Source organism: Laccaria bicolor, genomic scaffold (assembly GCF_000143565.1).
Source record: "Laccaria bicolor S238N-H82 LACBIscaffold_38 genomic scaffold, whole genome shotgun sequence".
In the NCBI taxonomy this organism is placed as follows: Eukaryota; Fungi; Basidiomycota; class Agaricomycetes; order Agaricales; family Hydnangiaceae; genus Laccaria; species Laccaria bicolor.
Genome location: NW_001889909.1, coordinates 182,399 through 201,223, shown reverse-complemented (window position 1 = coordinate 201,223; position 18,825 = coordinate 182,399). Strand labels below are relative to the sequence as shown.

At 46.2% G+C, this 18,825-nt stretch overlaps 7 protein-coding genes across 7 annotated transcripts; 3 read left to right on the top strand and 4 right to left on the bottom strand.

The window, feature by feature from the left end:
* Window positions 1-5,203: 5,203 nt before the first annotated feature.
* LACBIDRAFT_308002 (uncharacterized protein) lies at window positions 5,204-5,997 on the top strand (the record flags this gene model as incomplete). Its single annotated transcript, XM_001886528.1, has 3 exons — window positions 5,204-5,483; window positions 5,537-5,771; window positions 5,820-5,997. 3 exons carry the CDS (start codon window positions 5,204-5,206, stop codon window positions 5,995-5,997), a joined length of 693 nt encoding a protein of 230 aa, XP_001886563.1.
* A 1,122-nt stretch (window positions 5,998-7,119) lies between these two features.
* Window positions 7,120-8,167, bottom strand: LACBIDRAFT_308001 (uncharacterized protein; the record flags this gene model as incomplete). Its single annotated transcript, XM_001886444.1, has 4 exons — window positions 7,120-7,449; window positions 7,501-7,764; window positions 7,830-7,922; window positions 7,979-8,167. 4 exons carry the CDS (start codon window positions 8,165-8,167, stop codon window positions 7,120-7,122), a joined length of 876 nt encoding a protein of 291 aa, XP_001886479.1.
* Window positions 8,168-9,624: 1,457 nt separating this feature from the next.
* Window positions 9,625-12,436, bottom strand: LACBIDRAFT_308000 (uncharacterized protein; the record flags this gene model as incomplete). Its single annotated transcript, XM_001886443.1, has 11 exons — window positions 9,625-10,234; window positions 10,284-10,296; window positions 10,344-10,437; window positions 10,487-10,519; window positions 10,570-10,790; window positions 10,841-10,975; window positions 11,035-11,365; window positions 11,418-11,745; window positions 11,798-11,871; window positions 11,930-12,170; window positions 12,237-12,436. 11 exons carry the CDS (start codon window positions 12,434-12,436, stop codon window positions 9,625-9,627), a joined length of 2,280 nt encoding a protein of 759 aa, XP_001886478.1.
* Window positions 12,437-14,255: 1,819 nt separating this feature from the next.
* Window positions 14,256-14,512, top strand: LACBIDRAFT_307999 (uncharacterized protein; the record flags this gene model as incomplete). Its single annotated transcript, XM_001886527.1, has 2 exons — window positions 14,256-14,268; window positions 14,322-14,512. 2 exons carry the CDS (start codon window positions 14,256-14,258, stop codon window positions 14,510-14,512), a joined length of 204 nt encoding a protein of 67 aa, XP_001886562.1.
* A 348-nt stretch (window positions 14,513-14,860) lies between these two features.
* On the top strand, window positions 14,861-17,027 carry LACBIDRAFT_307998 (uncharacterized protein; the record flags this gene model as incomplete). Its single annotated transcript, XM_001886526.1, has 2 exons — window positions 14,861-16,821; window positions 16,880-17,027. The coding sequence occupies 2 exons, from the start codon at window positions 14,861-14,863 to the stop codon at window positions 17,025-17,027; spliced, it is 2,109 nt and encodes a 702-aa protein (XP_001886561.1).
* Window positions 17,028-17,546: 519 nt separating this feature from the next.
* On the bottom strand, window positions 17,547-18,063 carry LACBIDRAFT_307997 (small part of WD 40 repeat protein; the record flags this gene model as incomplete). Its single annotated transcript, XM_001886442.1, has 3 exons — window positions 17,547-17,574; window positions 17,633-17,787; window positions 17,914-18,063. 3 exons carry the CDS (start codon window positions 18,061-18,063, stop codon window positions 17,547-17,549), a joined length of 333 nt encoding a protein of 110 aa, XP_001886477.1.
* A 275-nt stretch (window positions 18,064-18,338) lies between these two features.
* On the bottom strand, window positions 18,339-18,581 carry LACBIDRAFT_307996 (uncharacterized protein; the record flags this gene model as incomplete). The annotated part of the gene is made up of 2 exons (XM_001886441.1): window positions 18,339-18,455; window positions 18,516-18,581. The coding sequence occupies 2 exons, from the start codon at window positions 18,579-18,581 to the stop codon at window positions 18,339-18,341; spliced, it is 183 nt and encodes a 60-aa protein (XP_001886476.1).
* Window positions 18,582-18,825: the final 244 nt, after the last annotated feature.

Here is an 18,825-nt window from a genome sequence, read left to right as displayed (position 1 = left end):
CCGCAACCGGTCCAGGACCGACCCAGATATTGAGGGAACCGAACCGAACCACCTAGGACCGGTCTTTTGCGGTCCATTATTACTCTGGAAAATAAACAGGTTATATAAAATAGTAAAGCATATAAATACCCATCATTCTACCAATTTTCAAGAGATTTAATGAAGATTTGACATAGCTATGACTGAAACTGAATTACATCTCCTAGAGACTTGGGTAAAATATGGATTTGGTTATATCTTTCTCAATTCTTAACCGTTTTTGATGAAACAAGAACCCAATAAAAGGCAATAAACGTGGTTACAAGGCTATGTAACGCACGTGACCGTTTAACCGGTTGCAACCGATTAAAACCGGTCTTTGAATGCTTTTAAAAGATTTTCGAAATGAGGCAACCGGCAGCCAGACCAACGCCAAATTGGGGCAACTGCAACCGAAAAAAAGACCGGACCATGGTCCGGTTCAGTTCGGTCCACCGGTTTTTTGCAGTCCTATGGACTGAACCTTTAAACACTAGGTTAGTCACCTTGGCTCATTAGTAATGGGCCACCCTGCCCTGACAACCCATCAAATGGTATGGGTCTAGCCAGACTGCCGGTTTGATTACCGGACCCCATTGTCAAAGGGGCGGCTGGACCCTGAACAATCCACCAGTAACTATATGTGGGCCGTCAGCAACAATGTCCCACACCACTGGAGCAGCTGGGTGTACCTTGAATGTCATAACCCTCTGCGGGGTTGCCCTCTGCCGGGGTGTTGGTGACATGCTGGCAGCAATCATCCAGTTGAATACTTAGAATTAGAAGTCTGGCTTATACCAATCATGCATAATATTATCAACCTATGTATGCTGTTTGCTACAATTTGAGTGGAATCACTCTGCCAGACTAAGCACTGCACATTGCTTCTGAAACACTCCACTGGACTAAGCACCACACATTGCCTCTGCAGAAATTATGCATATTGGAATGATCTGTTGGAAGAAGCTTCACACATTTAATCTGCAAAAGGATTTGAGTACACCAGCAAGGCGATCACTCCACAAATATTGCTCCACCGGTTATATAATTTTTTTATGGTACACCACCAGACCAGCCACCGCACATTGACTCTGCAAACATAGAAAAAGAATTATAATGAAGTTTGACACATTTACATTGCAAACATATCTAAGTACACAATACCGCTGCAAATATTGCCCCACCGGCGGTGTCATTTTTTTATGATACGCCACCAGACCAGCCACCACAAATCACCTCTGCTTTTATATTGAAAATTTATAATAGCCTGTTAGAATATTTTTGACATGTTTACACTGAAAACAGATTTTAAGTACACAATACCTCCACAAACATTGCTTTGCCGGCGGTGTCATTTTTTTTATGATACACCGCCGGACCAGCCACTGCACATTGACTCCACAAACATAGAAAAAAATTATAATGAAGTTTGACACATTTACGTTGCAAACATATTTAAGTACACAATACTTCTGCAAATATTGCCCTGCCGGCGGTGTCATTTTTTTATGATACGCCGCCGGACCAGCCACCGCAAATTGCCTCCGCTTTTATATTGAAAATTTATAATAGCCTGTTAGAATACTTTTGACATGAGAACATATTTAAGTACACAATACCTCTGCAAACATTGCTTCGCTGGTGGTGTCATTTTTTTTATGATACACCGCCGGACCAGCCACCGCACATTGACTCCGCAAAAATAGAAAAAGAATTATAATGAAGTTTGACACATTTACGTTGAAAACATATTCAAGTACACAATACCTCCGCAAATATTGCCCTGCCGGCGGTGTCATTTTTTTATTATACGCCGCCGGACCAGGCACCGCAAATCACCACCGCTTTTATATTGAAAATTTATAATAGCATATTAGAATATTTTTGACATGTTTACACTGAAAACATATTTAAGTACACAATATGTCCGCAAATATTGCCCTGCTGGCGGTGTCATTTTTTTATTATACGCTGCCGGACCAGGCACCGCAAATCATCTCCGCTTTTATATTGAAAATTTATAATAGCCTGGTAGAATATATTTGACACATTTACACTGAAAACATATTTAAGTACACAATACCTCCGCAAACATTGCTTCGCCGGTGGTGTCATTTTCTTTATGATACACCATCGGACCAGCCACCACACATTGTCTCTGCTTTTATATTGAAAATTTATAATGGCCTGTTAGGATGTGTTTGACACATTTACACCAGAAAAATATCTAAGTACACAATCCCCCCGCAAATATTGCTCTGCTGGTGGTGTCATTTATTTATGATACTCCACCAGACCAGCCACTGCACATTGCCTCCACTTCCATTTAAGAAAATGTATAATAGCCTGTTAGAATATGTTTGACACATTTATACTGAAAATATATTTGAGTACACAATCCCTCCGCAAATGATGCTCTGCCGGCGGTGTCATTTCTTTATGATACTCCGCTGGACTAGCCACTGCATAGAACACCCTGCCAAGCTAAGCACTACACATTGCCCCAAAAACACCACCAATCTAATGGTACTTCAGACTTAGCTGTGCACACTTTCTCTTAATATGAGCTCTGGCTCTGATAGCCAGAGGTAACCAAGTATGCATTATGCAGGACCAGAAAAGGGTGTTGCAGCAATGAGGATGGTACGGCTATCTTGCTTGTTGCCAGGCAGGGACCATCAAAGTTTCAGTTTGTGCCTGAGACATTTCCAAATTGAGGTGATGTGCTTGGTGCACGGACCCTCTGCTGCATGCAAACAGACCCTGCATCCTGACGAACAACGACGCACTCACCCAATTTCAATCCATGTAACCTGAAAACCAGCCAGCTGATAGACCTCAATGCCATGGTAATTACCATGTTAAAATCTTCAAGAGATGCTTTGTTTTTGTTGACAAACACAGAAAAGAGGGTTTTATGTTGATAATCTCTATCAAACCTTGACTGCATTGTGGCATTACAACAAAAATCATCAAGACTTTTTTTTTTTCAAACAACTTATTGTCGGGCCTAGCTCGTTAGAATTATGCTTTTTCAAGCTTTTCAAGGGTGGTTTTTACATGAGTCAAAAGTCATTATTACATGTTGCAGGGCTGAAACAACCTGTGAAATGGTACTTTTTATGATAGAAACCATCAAGACTTTTATTTTCCCCAAACAACTTATCGTCAGGCCTAGCTTGTTCAAATCCTGCTTTCTCCAGCTTTACAGAGGTGGTTTTTATGTGGGTTGACAGTCATTTTTACATTCTGTGTAGCTGAAACAATCTGTGAAAAGGTACATTTCACATAAGTGACTCTTCAAAACACACTTGTGAGCATGTACAGAGGTTTATATACTTGGCTTCCAAACCCCTATGAAGGATCCAGATGAGTTTACCCTCTGTAGTCTATCCACCGCAGCCACAATCTACCCTCTGCAATCTATCCCCTGCAATATACCCTCTGCAGCCGCAATATACCCTCTACAATATACCTCCCCACAATATACCCTCCACAGCTGCAATCTACCCTCTGCAATCTACCTCCCCACAATATACTCTCTGCAGCTGCAATCTACCCTCCGCAATCTATCCCCCGCAATATACCCTCCACAATCTATCCCCTGTCCGCAGCTGCAATATACCCTCTGCAATATACCCTCTGCAATATACCCTCCACAGCTGCAATCTATCCCCCGCAATCTACCCTCTGCAGCTGCAATCTACCCTCCGCAATTTATCCCCTGCAATATACCCTCCGCAATCTATCCCCTGCAATATACCCTCCGCAGCTGCAATCTACCACCTGCAATCTACCCTCTGCAATCCACCACTCAGTCCCCCCATAGAAAACATATGCAGAAGAAAACAAGAAAACCTCAGCAGTACCACCCATTTACTAGTAATCATATGTATCAACTGTCTATTTAATTCTAGTGTTCTTTGCCCTAAACAAGATTTTTGTATTTCAAAAAATATGCAAGGACTACTCTGCCAGAGCAATTTCAAAGGCAGAGCCTTGTTTAAAAAATTGCATTGCTCCAGCAATGCCATTTGAGAAAAATATACTGCTCCGGCAGTGCCATTTAAAAAAATAATACATTGCTCCGGCGGTGCCATTTGTAAAAATGCGGTGCTATTTATGCTCCAGTGGTGCCATTTTAAACAAGAATACATTGCCCCGGCGGTGCTATTTTAAAAAATAATACATTTCCCCTGCGGTGCCATTTTTGAAAAAAAAAAAAACATTGCTCCAGCAGTGCCATTTTAAAAAATAACATATTGCTCCGGTGGTGCTATTTATGCTCCAGTGGTGCCATTTTAAACAAGAATACATTGCCCCGGCGGTGCCATTGTTAAAAATATTTGCTTTGCCCCGGCGGTGCCATTGTTAAGAAAAATACACTGCCCTGGCGGTGCCATTTTTGAAAAAAAAAACATTGCTCCGGCGGTGCCATTTAAAAAAAATACATTGCTCCGGTGGTGTCATCTAAAAAAATACATTGCTCCGGCAGTGCCATTTTTAAAAATAATACATTGTGCCTGCAGTGCCATTTGAAAAAAATAGATTGCTCTTGCGGAGCCTCTTTGAAAAAATTCCACTGCTGCAACAGAGCTTCATTATATATATATCTGGACCTCCAACACAGCTATTTAAAAAGTGTCTCCTATGAAAAGGCAATGTGTTTTTATTGGAAGGTGTTCTGCTGGTGTGTTGTATTCAGCTGTATTTCTGGGGGACATGCTATAGACAATAGTTAATGAAGGCTGCTTGTGATTCAAAAGAAATTACAGTATCTCATCACCTTACAGTAGGACTCTCATTGTGATTAATCATTCAGTATGTTTTTCAGTTGTAATGGCTCACATTCATGACATTTAACTGGTGACTGCAGGCCTATCACTATGTATGATCACCATCTATGTTTACATGGTACACCGCAACTTGTGCCGCCAGAGGACAGGGTGCACCGCAAATTTCCCCGCCGGTCAATACCATGCATCAGGACCGCCGGTGAGACACTACGGTGTTGGTGAAAAGGACGGCCGGCGCATGCTAGTGAGTCCCTGTAAGGATCGCGGCCGCACCATCACTAAAGGCACATCATAAGATTCCGGCCGTCCGGCTGGGCCCATATAGTATGGTGTTTTGTCATGTCCGGCTACTCCATTAGGTAAGGCACAACGTGACTAACATATGTGATATGTTGCGCTCAACAACGGTCGCTGAACACCTCGACTTGGACATCGGATGCTACCTTGTGGCACATGGAATCCGGCGCGGATTGTTCAAGCACCACAGCAGCCTCGAAAGTCTTCTTGCTGGCACTGAACACTGGATTCAATACAAGGACGAAATTCTCGAAGACGCCTTTTTTGTCCAATCAACGAAGCGGGGTCTCGGTATTGATCCTACAAAACCAATGCGCGACAACAATCACAGGGAATTCATGCAGCGCATCGGCATATCAGTTGGATTGGGTGGTAAGAAATTGAATTCATCTTGGTGCTAAGATTTTCTTACCCCCCGGGTTTAGGTAGTGAAAGCGGTGTGACATCGTATGCCATGAGGAGGAATTTCGCAACAGTCATCGCCAATCACGCCGGCAAGGATAAAGCGCGCAAGGCAATGGCCCATAAGGCCAATAGCACCACTTTGGAGACGACATATGATGACGATATTCGTCGAACCGACTTTGTCGGTCTCATTTTAGGTGAAGCAGTAGAATCTGCGTGGAACATGAGGCAGGGTCATCAGCCAGCTCTCAACAGGTAAGATCGTATATCAGTGTCCTTGCATCTATCTAATACATTTCGAAGGTTGGAAAAGGTGGCTGGCACCCCACTTGATCAGAATGAGTTAGAGCGACGCATGCCAATGCTGAAGATTCTCTCGCAGCAAGCGATCGACCTCAAAGACTGCCTCGCTCAAGGACTCGCAGATTGGAAACAAGTCATAGTGCATACCAATGTTTTTCTTGCGCACATTCTCAGCTGACGATGATACACTACTGGTATGACACTTCGATACTATCATCGAATGACACGGCTGGCAGTACATATGCTTGGACTGTTCGGAGGATCAAGCGCCTGATTAGGCGCGAACAAGAAGCATACCAAACTGAATGGCGGCGCGAGCAACATCAAGAGGTTCGAGCGACCATCACAACCGACGATATCAACAGGTGACAGAAGGAACTTGACAACTTACGAATCACAAACCTTGTCGCACAAGCTGCACAAGGCTCCAAGAACAATGTGTATGATGATGGCGAAGATAATCAAGATCACGAAGTTGTTGATTTGGTCATCGATTTGGAGCCTTATGATACCCTCGAGAGAGAGGAGTTAGATGCTCAACTGCCAGTGGAGAGCAACATGCAGCATCGCATCCAGTTTATGAAGTACGTCTCAACCTCTAGCCTATTGCAAAGGATTTTCACAATCTTTAATTACAGAAATATGATCGACATGAGAGAATCTCGCTACACCCGAGACGGAGTCTGCCCAGATTGCGCTGAAGACTTTACCTGTTCCGAGGAAGATGGTGCGAAGGTTTGGCACTCTGGCACTCACCTCCTGCGCCACCGGCAGGGCAATTTTCATGGTGTCAAAGACCAAGTGGCTTGACTCCTCAAAAAGCGCGAAGATCAATGTTTCGATGAAGGCAGTACGTGTTCTGCTTTGTCTTTTTGCAAAGAATGGAAGCTGATTCAAAGGGCGCCGCATGGTAGCACACCGATACATTTGCGCATGGTGCACAAGAGAGGCCGGCACAAACAAAGTATCTTGCAGGAACATCGACGCCGACCACCTGTGTTTGCAGCATGAAGACAACATGACTGCCGAAGCTTTCAACCTGTTGACACAGTACAAGGTATCGTCAAAGAAGACCACTAGGGACAGCACGCAGGCTGATAACAACACCTTGGTGGGGGATACTGACCCATTGATCCTCGACAAGTGCATAGGAACCGAGTTGGGTGATATCCCTGCAGAGTGGGTGGAGGGGATGTTTGAAACAAAGATGGAGCTAGATGGGATTCCTGCAGAATGGTTTGAGGGGATGTTTACAGAGGTTAATGGTATTGAGATGTAACGACTTGTTATTGTTCAAATACTACAATGATAAAGTAAACGACGGGGGAAACCTGTTTAGAAACGACTCTATGTAATCCGATACAATGTCATCACCGCAAAGTGCGTCCAACAGACCGACAATGGTATCGAAACCTGGCTGCATGCTAGCGACGTTACATGGAAGCTCTTGAATGTCTTTGTTTCGTTCATCTTCTTCGGCAGTCAAATATCTGGTGTGATTGTCGATGCGAAATGCCCGAGAAGGCGGGTGTGCAGCCAGGAGGGTGGACAGTTGAAGAAAGTCTCGTTTGTACGTTGGTGGTTTGGTGGGAATGTCCCAAAAGGGATCTAGGAGTATGTTTACGCCGAACTAAAGCGTTAATAAGGACACAAGAGAAAAAGAAGATAAGGAGGGACTTACAGAGTGGTAAAGCATCAACAAATGTATGCGAGCAGCCATGAGCTTGCTGTGCTCAACTACAAACTTTTTGCGAGCTTTTTTCCTTTCAGGTATGGTGGTGTCGGTCAGGTCTTGAGATTGAGTGAAGAGCGACGTGAGGTAATTTGATTTTGAAGCTTGATCCTTGGTTTCCCATTCGATCGTAAACTTGAGTGTTTCGACGGTTCTGATCACGTAGTTGACGAATGCGATGGCGCGGCTGGTGCTCGGTGTTACTTTGATATACTATATGCACGACTGTGAGAGTTAGAGAATGCCGGAAGAACCTTTTCTCTTGTTTCAATGCGCGCTTGAAAGTCAGGGTTGTTGTCGTTTTGAAGGAAAGCTTCGCATGTGTTTTGCCAGTTGTCAATGTTTTCGACGTAAGGTAACACCAATGCAGCCTTTCGAGGGATGATGAAGGGAATGAAATGAACGAAAAAAAAAGAAAGAGACGAACCCAGTTGTCGGCGGGTTCCGCTGTGTAGCCCATGACGAGTTTTTTGAGCGCAGCCTCTAGAAGGTCTTGTTTTTTCTTCGAGCGTTGTGGCGCATTGACGATGTATTGGAAGAGTGAGTTATGCGAAGTGGGCTTGTTGTTGTAGTTTGAAGCGAAGTGTGCGATGTCTTGGTACTGCTGATTGTTCATCGGATTGTCGGGTAGTCCTAATCCCCGTGGTTCTGGCTCTTGTTGTGGTCGTTGTTCTGGCTCTTGTTGTGGTTCTTGTTCCGGGTCTTGTTCTGGCTCTTACTGAGGTTGCTGGTCCTGTTCTTCTTGCGAGCCATGTCGTGGTAATTGCTCTGGCTCTTGTTGCGTTTCTTGTCGTTGTTCCGGCTCCTTTTGTTGCTGCTGGAATTGTGGTGCAATGCGCAGATCAAGATCAGATTCGAGCCTGGAGAGGCACCTGTCTGCCCGTCTAGTGAAGTCGTCTATCGCCTGTTGACGAAGTTTTGTTCGATTCGGAGTGCAGGCTGGAGAAAGATTAGAGCAGACATGGATCGCCTGAGAAATTCGGCCAAGAAGTTCTTGAAGTTCCATCGAGAGACGAAGAAAACAAGCCAGAAGGAGCTGCGGCGACGCAGGGGCTCGTCAAACACAAAGGGCTTCGTCAACAGTCAGGACCATGCACTTCGTCCGAATGTGAAGTAAGGTGATGAACTTACAGCCAAATGCAAAACCCTAGACACCTCCCGAAAACTTCTGGTCTCCGCCTCGCTTTGTGCAAACAACCGCATTTGGCACAAGTCCGTATCATTATAACCTCGAGTGGGGTGTGGAGCACTCCATATACCTGAGTTGGTGGAGGATTTGCGTCATTGATGCCCGCTTCCTTCCTCAAATGGTTGTTTACACAAAGCGAGGCGGAGTCAAGAAATTTCTGCGAGGTGTCTGGGGTTTTGCATTCAGCTGTAACGACGCAGTGTTACATGATAGTTCCCACCTTTGAGGACCAAAATCCGGTCCATTTGGAGTCCAAATGGACCGGATTTTGGTCCTCAAAGGTGGGAACGTGATGTCATAGCTCGCATCGGAATTACATACCGCCTTTGCAACCACTCAAAGCCTAGGTATCATTGGTAAAGGCTACGAGACGAACCGCTCCCATTTTCTTCATTTCTGAGGCGTGAGGGTCCATAAGATAGTAAAAAGGAGCTTACACCTGACGAGAATCGAACTCGTGCCGCTTGCTGCGCTCCAACTTCAGAATGGAAGGCAAGCATGATAACCACTTCACCACAGGTGTTATTGAGAGGGTATGAGATTCGCCATACTCGGACTGATCGGACGCGTCAACGACGACACCACAGCCTTCTTGGGTGTTTGAAAGGTCGGCTGGGCAGGTTTTGTGGTGAGGACACTTCCGATGTTGACGGCGAAGATCCAGAACCAATGGTAGCCATTGTCCCAGACGCAGTCATACGGACATTATGAACTCTAGACAAATCGTGCTACACATACAAACAGCTAAGCTGCCGAACTTCTGCACAACATTACTTTCAGTCCAAAGCGACCTCACACACCGCTCCTCGGTAAATGTCGTTCATATTAAAAACAAGCCAGTAAAAGTGATATGATCTCTAGCTACGTGACAGAGAGTCGGTCCCCTAAGATCCCTTCTCAAGCCCACTCTTCAATCGTCCACATATCAGTGTAGGTGCACTCTTGTGGGTATACACACGCAATCCAATGACAATCGTATTGTCATCCTCCAGAACTTCCTGCGAAGGGGGCGGTGGCGGGGGGGAGTAGGCAATCGGGGCTGGGATTATCATAGGGGCCGGGAATGATGCCAGACAACCAGGGTAAGCTGGTTGGGGTGACTGGGGCGGGGAATCCGCTACTGAAGCAGGCAGACCTCCCGCCCACCTGGGCTCGATTGGATGACGACTGGATACTGGGTATGCACCTGAGTAAGGGTTTGGTGGAGGAGAATGCATCCCGTTCCGAGGACTATTGGCAGGCTGATGAACGCCGTTGTGCCTATGCCCGTTTACTCCGTTCATGGGGTCTGTTCTGTTGACCGTATTCGCACTTGAACTGGCTTCTTGGCTGCTTTTCGCAACGACCGTTTTCGTGGTCGTCGTGGTGGTAACAGTTATGCTCTCCCCAGGCTTCACGTCACCGTACGTCTTGAGGGCCTCCAAACTGCTCGTATCAGCCTTGGCTGCTTCTCCGCTGAGGATTGTGGTAATCGGAGTGACCAAATGTTTTGGGCTAGTAGACATGATCGGTGTTACGCAGTAACATCTGCAAGGTGGCTCACTTTGGTTTATAATCTGGGAGAGTGAGATGAGTTGATGTCAAGAGGAGAAACTAGACCTACTCGAAGCGATAGACTGGCCCTTGGCTCTCTCAGTCATGATCCTAGCAAGCTTGCGTTTATCCCACCCGAAATCGATGCCATTCCTGAAATAATCCTGGTGAAAAGGGTCAGAAACAACAGTGAGCTGGTGACTTCGTATGCACCTTCGATCGGACCAGTGAAGGATCAAGTCGCGCCTAACAAGAGTTCAGCAAAGTGGATTGATTTGTCAGCCAGATCAACGTACATGGACGACGTAGTTGCCTGCCTCCAAATCTATTTCTAGGCTGGTGCTGCGTGTGTAGAAGAAGGCGTACGATGATTCAGCCAACGGACGTGTCGCGCCTTCTTTTGCGAGAATGAAATCCACAGTCCAGATACAGGGACCTTCTATATCCTTGAAGTATCTGGTGTTGATCTTTGAGAGCACAATTAGTGTCGGAGAGGCCACCGGAACAGAGAACGTGACTGTAGTCAATCGTAAGCCCCAAAAAGACGCAGCTGGGGGAAAAACGCACAGCTGATATCGCCAAAGGACCATGCTTGATACTTTGGTTGTTCGGGGATGTGAAGATATTGGGCGGACATCACCCAACTGTCGTCGAACAACAAAGTCCTCTGAATCTCTTGCCAGATGTTCAGGAAATCGCTGTCTGCATCAACCGAGCAAGGTCAAGTCAAGTCCTCGTACTCGTATCCAAGATGCACCCACAATCCATGACGAACTGTCCGTTTCCTCCAAAATCATGGCCCAGTTGAGGCAGAACCTCGAGCCATTCCGGGGTCCACTCTTTCGATCCATCCGACCAAGGCCCTCCCCAGCTTGCTTCGCCCCACGGATTACGCAGTACGACAAACCGCTTCCCTTTGACTTCGATCGCTCTGATTACCGAGTGAGACAAGTTCCCAACGAGCCCGTCAACGGTCGCATTGGTAAGCCCACTACGACCCCCATCCAAGGTCTTGAACCAGCAACCAAACAGGCGATCCGTGTTCGCCTTCAAGAGCTCGTCGTTCCAGAACTTGTCAACGTCAAGGATGTCCTGCCATATGTCATCAATAGAGAGATTTGCAGACTGCGAAAGGTGGACCAACCGTGGTTAGGATAAGGTTCGAAACTCCGCTGAAGACAGAAGTCAGCGCAAAGGCCCTCTGCTCCCGAAACCAAGGCACATACCCGGTCATGTCTTCGATTGCATCGCAAGGTCTTCCGAACCCCACGGACGCGTAATCACCGTGCAGCTTGGCGTACGCCTTTTCCACCAGGGGAACCCATGTCTCGCCGGACTTGCCGCACTTTGAAAAGTACAGGCTCTCCCCGCCCTTTCGTGCTGTTGAGTTGTACTTCTCCTTGTCAAAGTGATACAGTTCTTTTTCCACAGCCGCCAGTTGCTCGTACTTGGGCACTCTTGTAAACAGAAGGCTATGAGGACACGATCAGCAGCAGGAAGATCAGGCCCATAGGATCGACTCACTCGTCTACGATAACAGGCACCCAGTAACAATCTCGGTAGAAGATGAATCCATACACTCCAACAACCTCGTCGCGCTTAAGCACCAACCAAATTAGTAGATTATCAGTTTAAAGAGCTGGACGCGATACTCACTGCAACACAAAAACCCTCAACTAATCCCGCGACCGATGTCATGCTCGACAGTGCCGATACCAAGTAACAATCCTGAACTTCTCCCTGCACAATCTCAGCCGACTTCGTGGTACCGCTATAGAACACCGGGCTCTTAAAGAGATCAGAGACGCGGCGTACGTCAGAGGGCGAAAACAGGTTGTTTTCCACCAAATTGTGCAAACACTTTTGGCGATCATTCTCGAGGTCAAACTCGACATCACTAAGTGCACACAATGCGTCATAAGTAAGCGTTTTTGGCACTGGCTCGAGAAGGGGCAACGCTCACCGAAACTTTCGATTCTTCGCTCGGCAATGAGCCGCGATCTGTGCCACTCGTTCTTTACATTCATCATATGCCGCCTTCATGCACGCCGTCACAGAAACTCCGGATATCTGTTGAGCATACGATAAGGTATTCGCTGTTGTGTTGGAGACAATTGGTTCATTGAGTTGTAAATGTGAGGCGGGTGGCAAAGAGTTCGCCATTGGCCCCACGATCGATACGAAGATTCGTTGAGGTCTGAGGCCTGAGGGTTCGTTTACAAGCTGTGTGCTGCGTCCCCGTTCCAGCTTGTGACACTTCTGACTCCTGCGGCGCTATGCTGTGCGTAGCTTGAGTCAAGACCGAGTGGGTTGGGGAAAAGCGCCGAGAGACGACACATTATACGAACCGAGCGTCCGTTCAAGGACATAGCAACATTGTGAAGCAGTCAGTGGGAGGTAGCCGTGGGACCCGCGTTACTTTTAAGTTTGTGATGGGCCCTGATGCAATTGTCCTATTGGAACGGAGGAAACGATCAACTGATCTCAAACGAATGATCTCTGACTTTGCTCAGACTCGAGCTCGTTGTGTCGGTGGCTGCGGGCGAACATACGATAATCTTTAGGAAATTTCGAGAGAACCCAGTCATCGGCAATGTGCTGGTAGCACTAGCAATGAGAATGAGAACTATTTATTAGCTAACTACGCTGCATAAGCAACTCAGGTAACTACCGAAATAGCGACCTCGCTAGCTAAGTACTAATAGCAAGTACTCACCCATCACAAGGTCCAATCCGATGCTGTTCGTCAAAAGTACTTATCAATCGAGATAATGGGAAGAAGAGGGATTTAGCAAACCTGTTTCCAATTCATTAGAAAGAGCAGGCGCCAAAACCTCGCTTCCGGCCTGTCGGAGAAGAAAAACAAAAACAATTGACGAAAGCAGAATGGACGACCGAAAACGGGCTTTCATATGGGAGAACTTAAGGTTCCATTTGTACTATGTAGAGCCAGCCACCGATAACGACAGAACCCGTCATACAACTGAGCGCCCGTTCAAGACTTCAAGTAATAAGGTAGCGGACAGCCATACCTCGCTAACATCACGTGCCGAGCGTGACAGCCTCCAAAACGGTCAATTTTTTACAGATTGCTCTTCAATCTAGTTAGCACACGGTTTGTAGCTAATTGGGCCAGAACGTATTGTAGATATTAGTGTCAATTTATATTTGTGGGTAAAATTTTGGCGCAAAAGCAAAATCTCGAGAAGTAGATCCAAAAACGGCGCGTCGCGTCGCGTCAATATTGGCAATACGTCCGCGCGCCCTCCGTTATCTGTCCTAACCTCAACACACATGCCACCACTACGGAAGGCACTTGTTGCACGACTTGCAAGTATGGGGAAGGGCCCTGGAAAGAGAACAAATCCATGGGAAATGGATGAGAATTCGGTGAAGAGAAAAAAGCTCACAGGTGGTAAAAAGGTGAGGCTAAAGATCCATCTTAAATGTGTTCTGTCGCATTTAAGCTGTTTAGAATGGCGTTACGACAGATAAACCTTCAAAAAACGCGTCAGAAAACGCGTCGGCTGCACAGAAACAGAACATTGACGCGTCAGGGTCGGACCCCACATTACGGCCGTCTTCTGTGATGAACCAGGGTCAAAGTCAACAGGATTGCATTGACATAGGACCCCGGTCAATAGCAGAAACGGTCTGGTCCCGATCCGGACAAAAAAATTGGATTTTCGCAAATCGGCCGGGAGCCAGTCCGGACAGAAAGTGACCAAACGTTGAAACTAGCCAGAACCCCAGCCCGGACAAAATTGCTCAGGACACATATACCCTCAGGCAGCAAATCCGGACAGAAGGTCTCTTAGCTGAGTTGTCAAGGGTGCGATATGGCGTGTGCCGCTTTTCCCAAGATCGGATGTTCGATTCTTGAACTAAACGTTTTGCTCATCTTACACGTGTTATTTGTAGTTGACACAGTCAGTTATGCTCAATAAGCCCGGATAGCTCTATTACAGCAAATTATGGCGTTATGCTCGGGCATGGTAAGCCTTCGATACACTGATAACATTTTACGGCTGATACAACTATTGTTTAGTCGTTGCAATGTACTCGAAAACTGGTGGGAAGAACAGGAAACACAGTGCAATCACGGAATCGTCGACCATCCCAGCAGTTTCGTACCTTGGTGTCCAGCTCTTCCAGTACCGCATGGCCCGACAGTTCCGTTCAGTGCCTGATGCGACTGCGATTTTGACGCACAATTGGCTGCGTCTTTCATTGAAGTAACACTGGAAGATGCTGATCGTTATCGAGCCCTGCGAAATGGTGAAAAAAAACTTACAGCAGTGATAAAACTCTCGAAAAAACAAGGCGGGGGGGGGAGATTTTGATTTAGAAGACTAGTTTACATCACACATACTATGTATTCATGGCCTAATGTCGTTTTCTTGTTTGTTGAAGTTCTGGAGGGGTCTCTGGACCGTTTGCACCTACCTGGGCCGTTTTTTACACCCTGGATTGGCTAGATCTGCGGATCCGGACGAATTTTTGCTGAAAAACCCCCAGATCCGCCAACCCGGACAAAATCTACAAAATTTGGGGTAGGCCAGGTACAATCCGGACAGAAACTGCGAAATGGTGTCCGGACAAAACCCCCATTTTCGGGATCAGACCGTTTCTGCTATTGACCGGGGTCCTATTGACATGTTCCTTGGTTCCTTTCAATGCCAGATCCCTGTACCGCATACGGCGGACCTTATGGCACCCAGATATCAATCATTCCAGATCGAGAAACCTGTGTCAGAGTTTTTCACAGGTACCTACCCCTGGGATGAAAAGGATCAGGATGCCGACAAGGAAGAGGCCCATTCCCTGGATGTAGAGGATGAAGAAATAGGTGAAGATGCAGGTAAAATAGATCTTCGAGCTATTGGAAAATTTGAAATCACTCACATATTGTTTCATGAAGACCTCCCAGAAATGAAAGAAATTCGAGATGGGAAGCAATGCCAAGCCCCTACGTTAGACCAAGCCAGGGCCGCCCTGAAAGATTTGAAAGAGATTCTTGATCCCCCACGAAAAACAGGTGCTGGACACAAAGATCCCGGCCTGGATCTCTTCGTCCGAAAAAAGGTGCAAGGCATGGTCAGCATGCTGAATTTTTACACAATCCCCCACTCACATACATACGGAAAATGGGGTGCATCTGCCCTCCAAGCTACTGTCTCTATGGGGAGAGGTCGTTATTGCGCGCGTCAACTTACCGCGCTGGTGCGGAAATTCCTGGATGATCGTACCTTTCTTCTGGTTAATCCCTATGGAGATTGGAACCAATCAATGCTCATTGATGAGGATTTATCCCTGGACATCAATTTGTATCTCCAGGAAATCGGAAAGGATGTCTTGGCAAAGAAGGTGGTCAGTTTTCTTGCTCGGGAAGAGGTGAAACAGAAACATGGCATTACCAAAGTGATTTCTGAACGGACGGTGCGTCGATACCTGAATGCGCTGGGTTACCGATTCCGCACTGCAAAGAAAGGTCAATATGCAGATGGTCATGAGCGCGAGGACGTTGTTTATTACCAGGACCACACTTTCTTACCACAATGGAAAGTGCTTGAAGCTCGAATGGAAAACTGGAGCAAAGAGAATGAGAAGGAACATGGTCCTCGACCTGATGGAAAAACAGTCATATCTTGGTTCAACGACGAATGCATATTCTATGCAAATGATCGTACGCCGCGTGGGTGGTACCACAAGGATTCCCCGGCAAAACCGTACACAAAAGGAGAGGGCGTGTCGTTGATGATTGGCGAGTTTGTGTCAGCCAAATTTGGTTGGCTCCAGTCACCAGATGGGAAACAAAGCGCTCGCATAATCATGAAGCCAGGGAAGAATCGTGATGGATATATGACAGCAGATGACATTGTTAACCAAGCCAACTGTGCAATGGACATACTCACGGAGTGGTACCCTGAGTATGAGCACGTTTTCATTTATGACAACGCGCCCACGCATTTGAAAAGACCGGATGGCTCGCTTTCGGCTCGTCGGATGCCAAAAAATATCCCAAAGGAAGGACATAACTGGGGGGTTGAAGTTACAAAGCGTGACAATACAGGAAATCTGGTTCACCTACCTGACAGAACAACTGCCAAGGAGAAAATCAAAATGGGTAATGCATGCTTTGCTGATGGGACTCCCCAAGCGCTGTATTTCCCAGAAGGTCATCCTCGCGCCGGCGTGTTCAAGGGAATGGCGTACATCTTGGAGGAGCGTGGACTTGTTAAGGAGTCGAAACTCCGTGTGGAATGCAAGAACTTCAAATGCGCTCCACCGGCTATTGATTGTTGTTGTTGCCAGGTTCTGTACAATCAACCTGATTTCACGCACATTCCCACTATTCTCGAAAACACCTGCAACGCTCGTGGATTCAGGTTGATATATCTTCCGAAATTTCACTGTGAATTAAATTTTATTGAGCAGTGCTGGGGCTATGCCAAGAGGATTTATCGCTTAAACCCGCCATCCTCGAAGGAAGAAGTTCTTGAAAAGTACGCGCTAGCTGCGCTTGATTCAATTTCTCTTGCACAAATGTGACGGTTTGTCTTATTTCCCTTCGAAAAAAAATTACCTAACAATAGAATCTTATAGCTTCTCTAATCGCTCTCAAAAATTTATGGATGCCTATGTTAAAGGTCTCAATGGCCGACAAGCAGCATGGGCAGCCAGGAAGTACAAGGGTCACCAAGTGCTTCCTGATAGCCTAATGGATGACCTTGAGAAGGCAAAAATCACTTGATCCTTCCCTCATTCTTGGTAACTATCATATTACTGACTTAATCTATCTCCTGGCAGCTTTCTTGATGACCAGCATAGCATACAGCTGTATATTTGGAACTCCTCTCTCAGATCTTGTTATTTTATTCCAGAAACTTGTATATACACTACTGATACTAATATGANCAAAATGTTTTTCTTGGCTTTTACAGCTTAGGATTNCGTTGTCTTAATATNCATGTTTTCATTCAAGTTCACCCGTTTAGGACTGAAATGTCACCGAAATGTCACCTCACGTGACGTTAGCGAGGTATGGCTGTCCGCTACCTTACATTGATACCTTGTGCCATTTTCATCAACAATGAGTTTCATGTTGGAGACCTGAAGCAGGTAAGATAATTCCAAGTCAACACGATGAAATGAATGGCTGACAAAGCCCTGCAGGTGTGCAAGGGTACAGTGGGAGATAAAAGGGTTCTGACAGGCAGATTGGAATCAGATACTTGCTGCAAAGATGGATTGAAAGAAAATGCACACCAACTCAGAAGAATGTTGAAGTCTTATCCCAGCTTTAAGAAAAACAATCAGTTATTGATCATAATCCTCAAACACTTGAGTGAACCTCACCTTGAGGAGGCTAAGAATCTCCAATCAGGAGAGAACTCTAGGTGATGCACAAGTGTGTTGTGTGCAGCTAAATCTTGAGTAGCTTCTAGAGCTGCAAGCTTTGGTACCAATGTTGATATCCAGGATTTGAGAACAGTGACAGGCTCAATGATGGCCTTCTTCCTGTCATAAGGTCCAGGATGACTGGAAGATGTTGTCCTTCACCTGTATGGTTGAGCTGTGTCTCTCAAGGCAGATGTTAAGGCAGCCAGGCAATTCTGCATCTTCATGTTTTGGAAGGCCTTTTGCCACAACTGCTTCCTGGGGCTAATTGGGGATGCTTCAGGTGAGGGGCTGTCTTTCTCCATTGGGGGGTTTAGAGGTGCAGATGGTGGTGTGATGTGGGTGGGCTTCAGGGATTCTGTCAACTCTGGCAGGGAAATGCTAGACATCCCAAGTTAGGGTTTGATGGCTCCAAGTGGGAGGGAAGATGATTAGGGCTGCTGTTGCTAGTAGTAGGCACACCATTAGCTTCCAAATTGTTGCCTTCATTGTCTAATTTGCTCAAGGAGCAAATGTTCCTGAGCCATTTGTAGAGTGACAAGAGCACTGCCCAGATCTTCTCAATGTTGTGACTCAAAAATTTAATGACCATTTGAATCCAGCCCACCACTGGGGTCTGCACAAACTGTTCTATGCTCTCAATAAGCACATCACTGAGCCATTTCTAGCCACAATGTCGAGTGAATGTCCAGTGTTCTGATGCAAACCATGCAGAGACAGCTGTGAGGCCGAATGAGGTAATGGTAGTAAGCACAGTTGTGAGAGTAGCTGTTATGAAGGACTGCAAAGCCATCAAATGTTGATTGAGAAGAGTTAAAATCAGTATAACAGTAATGCTTACCTGATGTGAAGCATAAGCAAAACAGCAGAGTCCAATGGAGAAACAGGCAACTGACAGGACAATCATTTAATCCAAATCAAAACCCACCAGGGCACCTGATCCCCTGGTGAGCAGCTAACATGGGCCTGGCAAGCAACCAAAGATCTCATTCAGGCTGGGTGGCAAAATGGACTCACTACATTGCTTGTTTCCATGTGAGCCCCAGGAGGCTATTAACAGCTGCTGCAATGCTAAAGACCATTGATGCAAACCACATAGAGTTGACAGCATCAGAGACAGTGTTGTGTTCCAGCTGGTAAGAAACTGCATA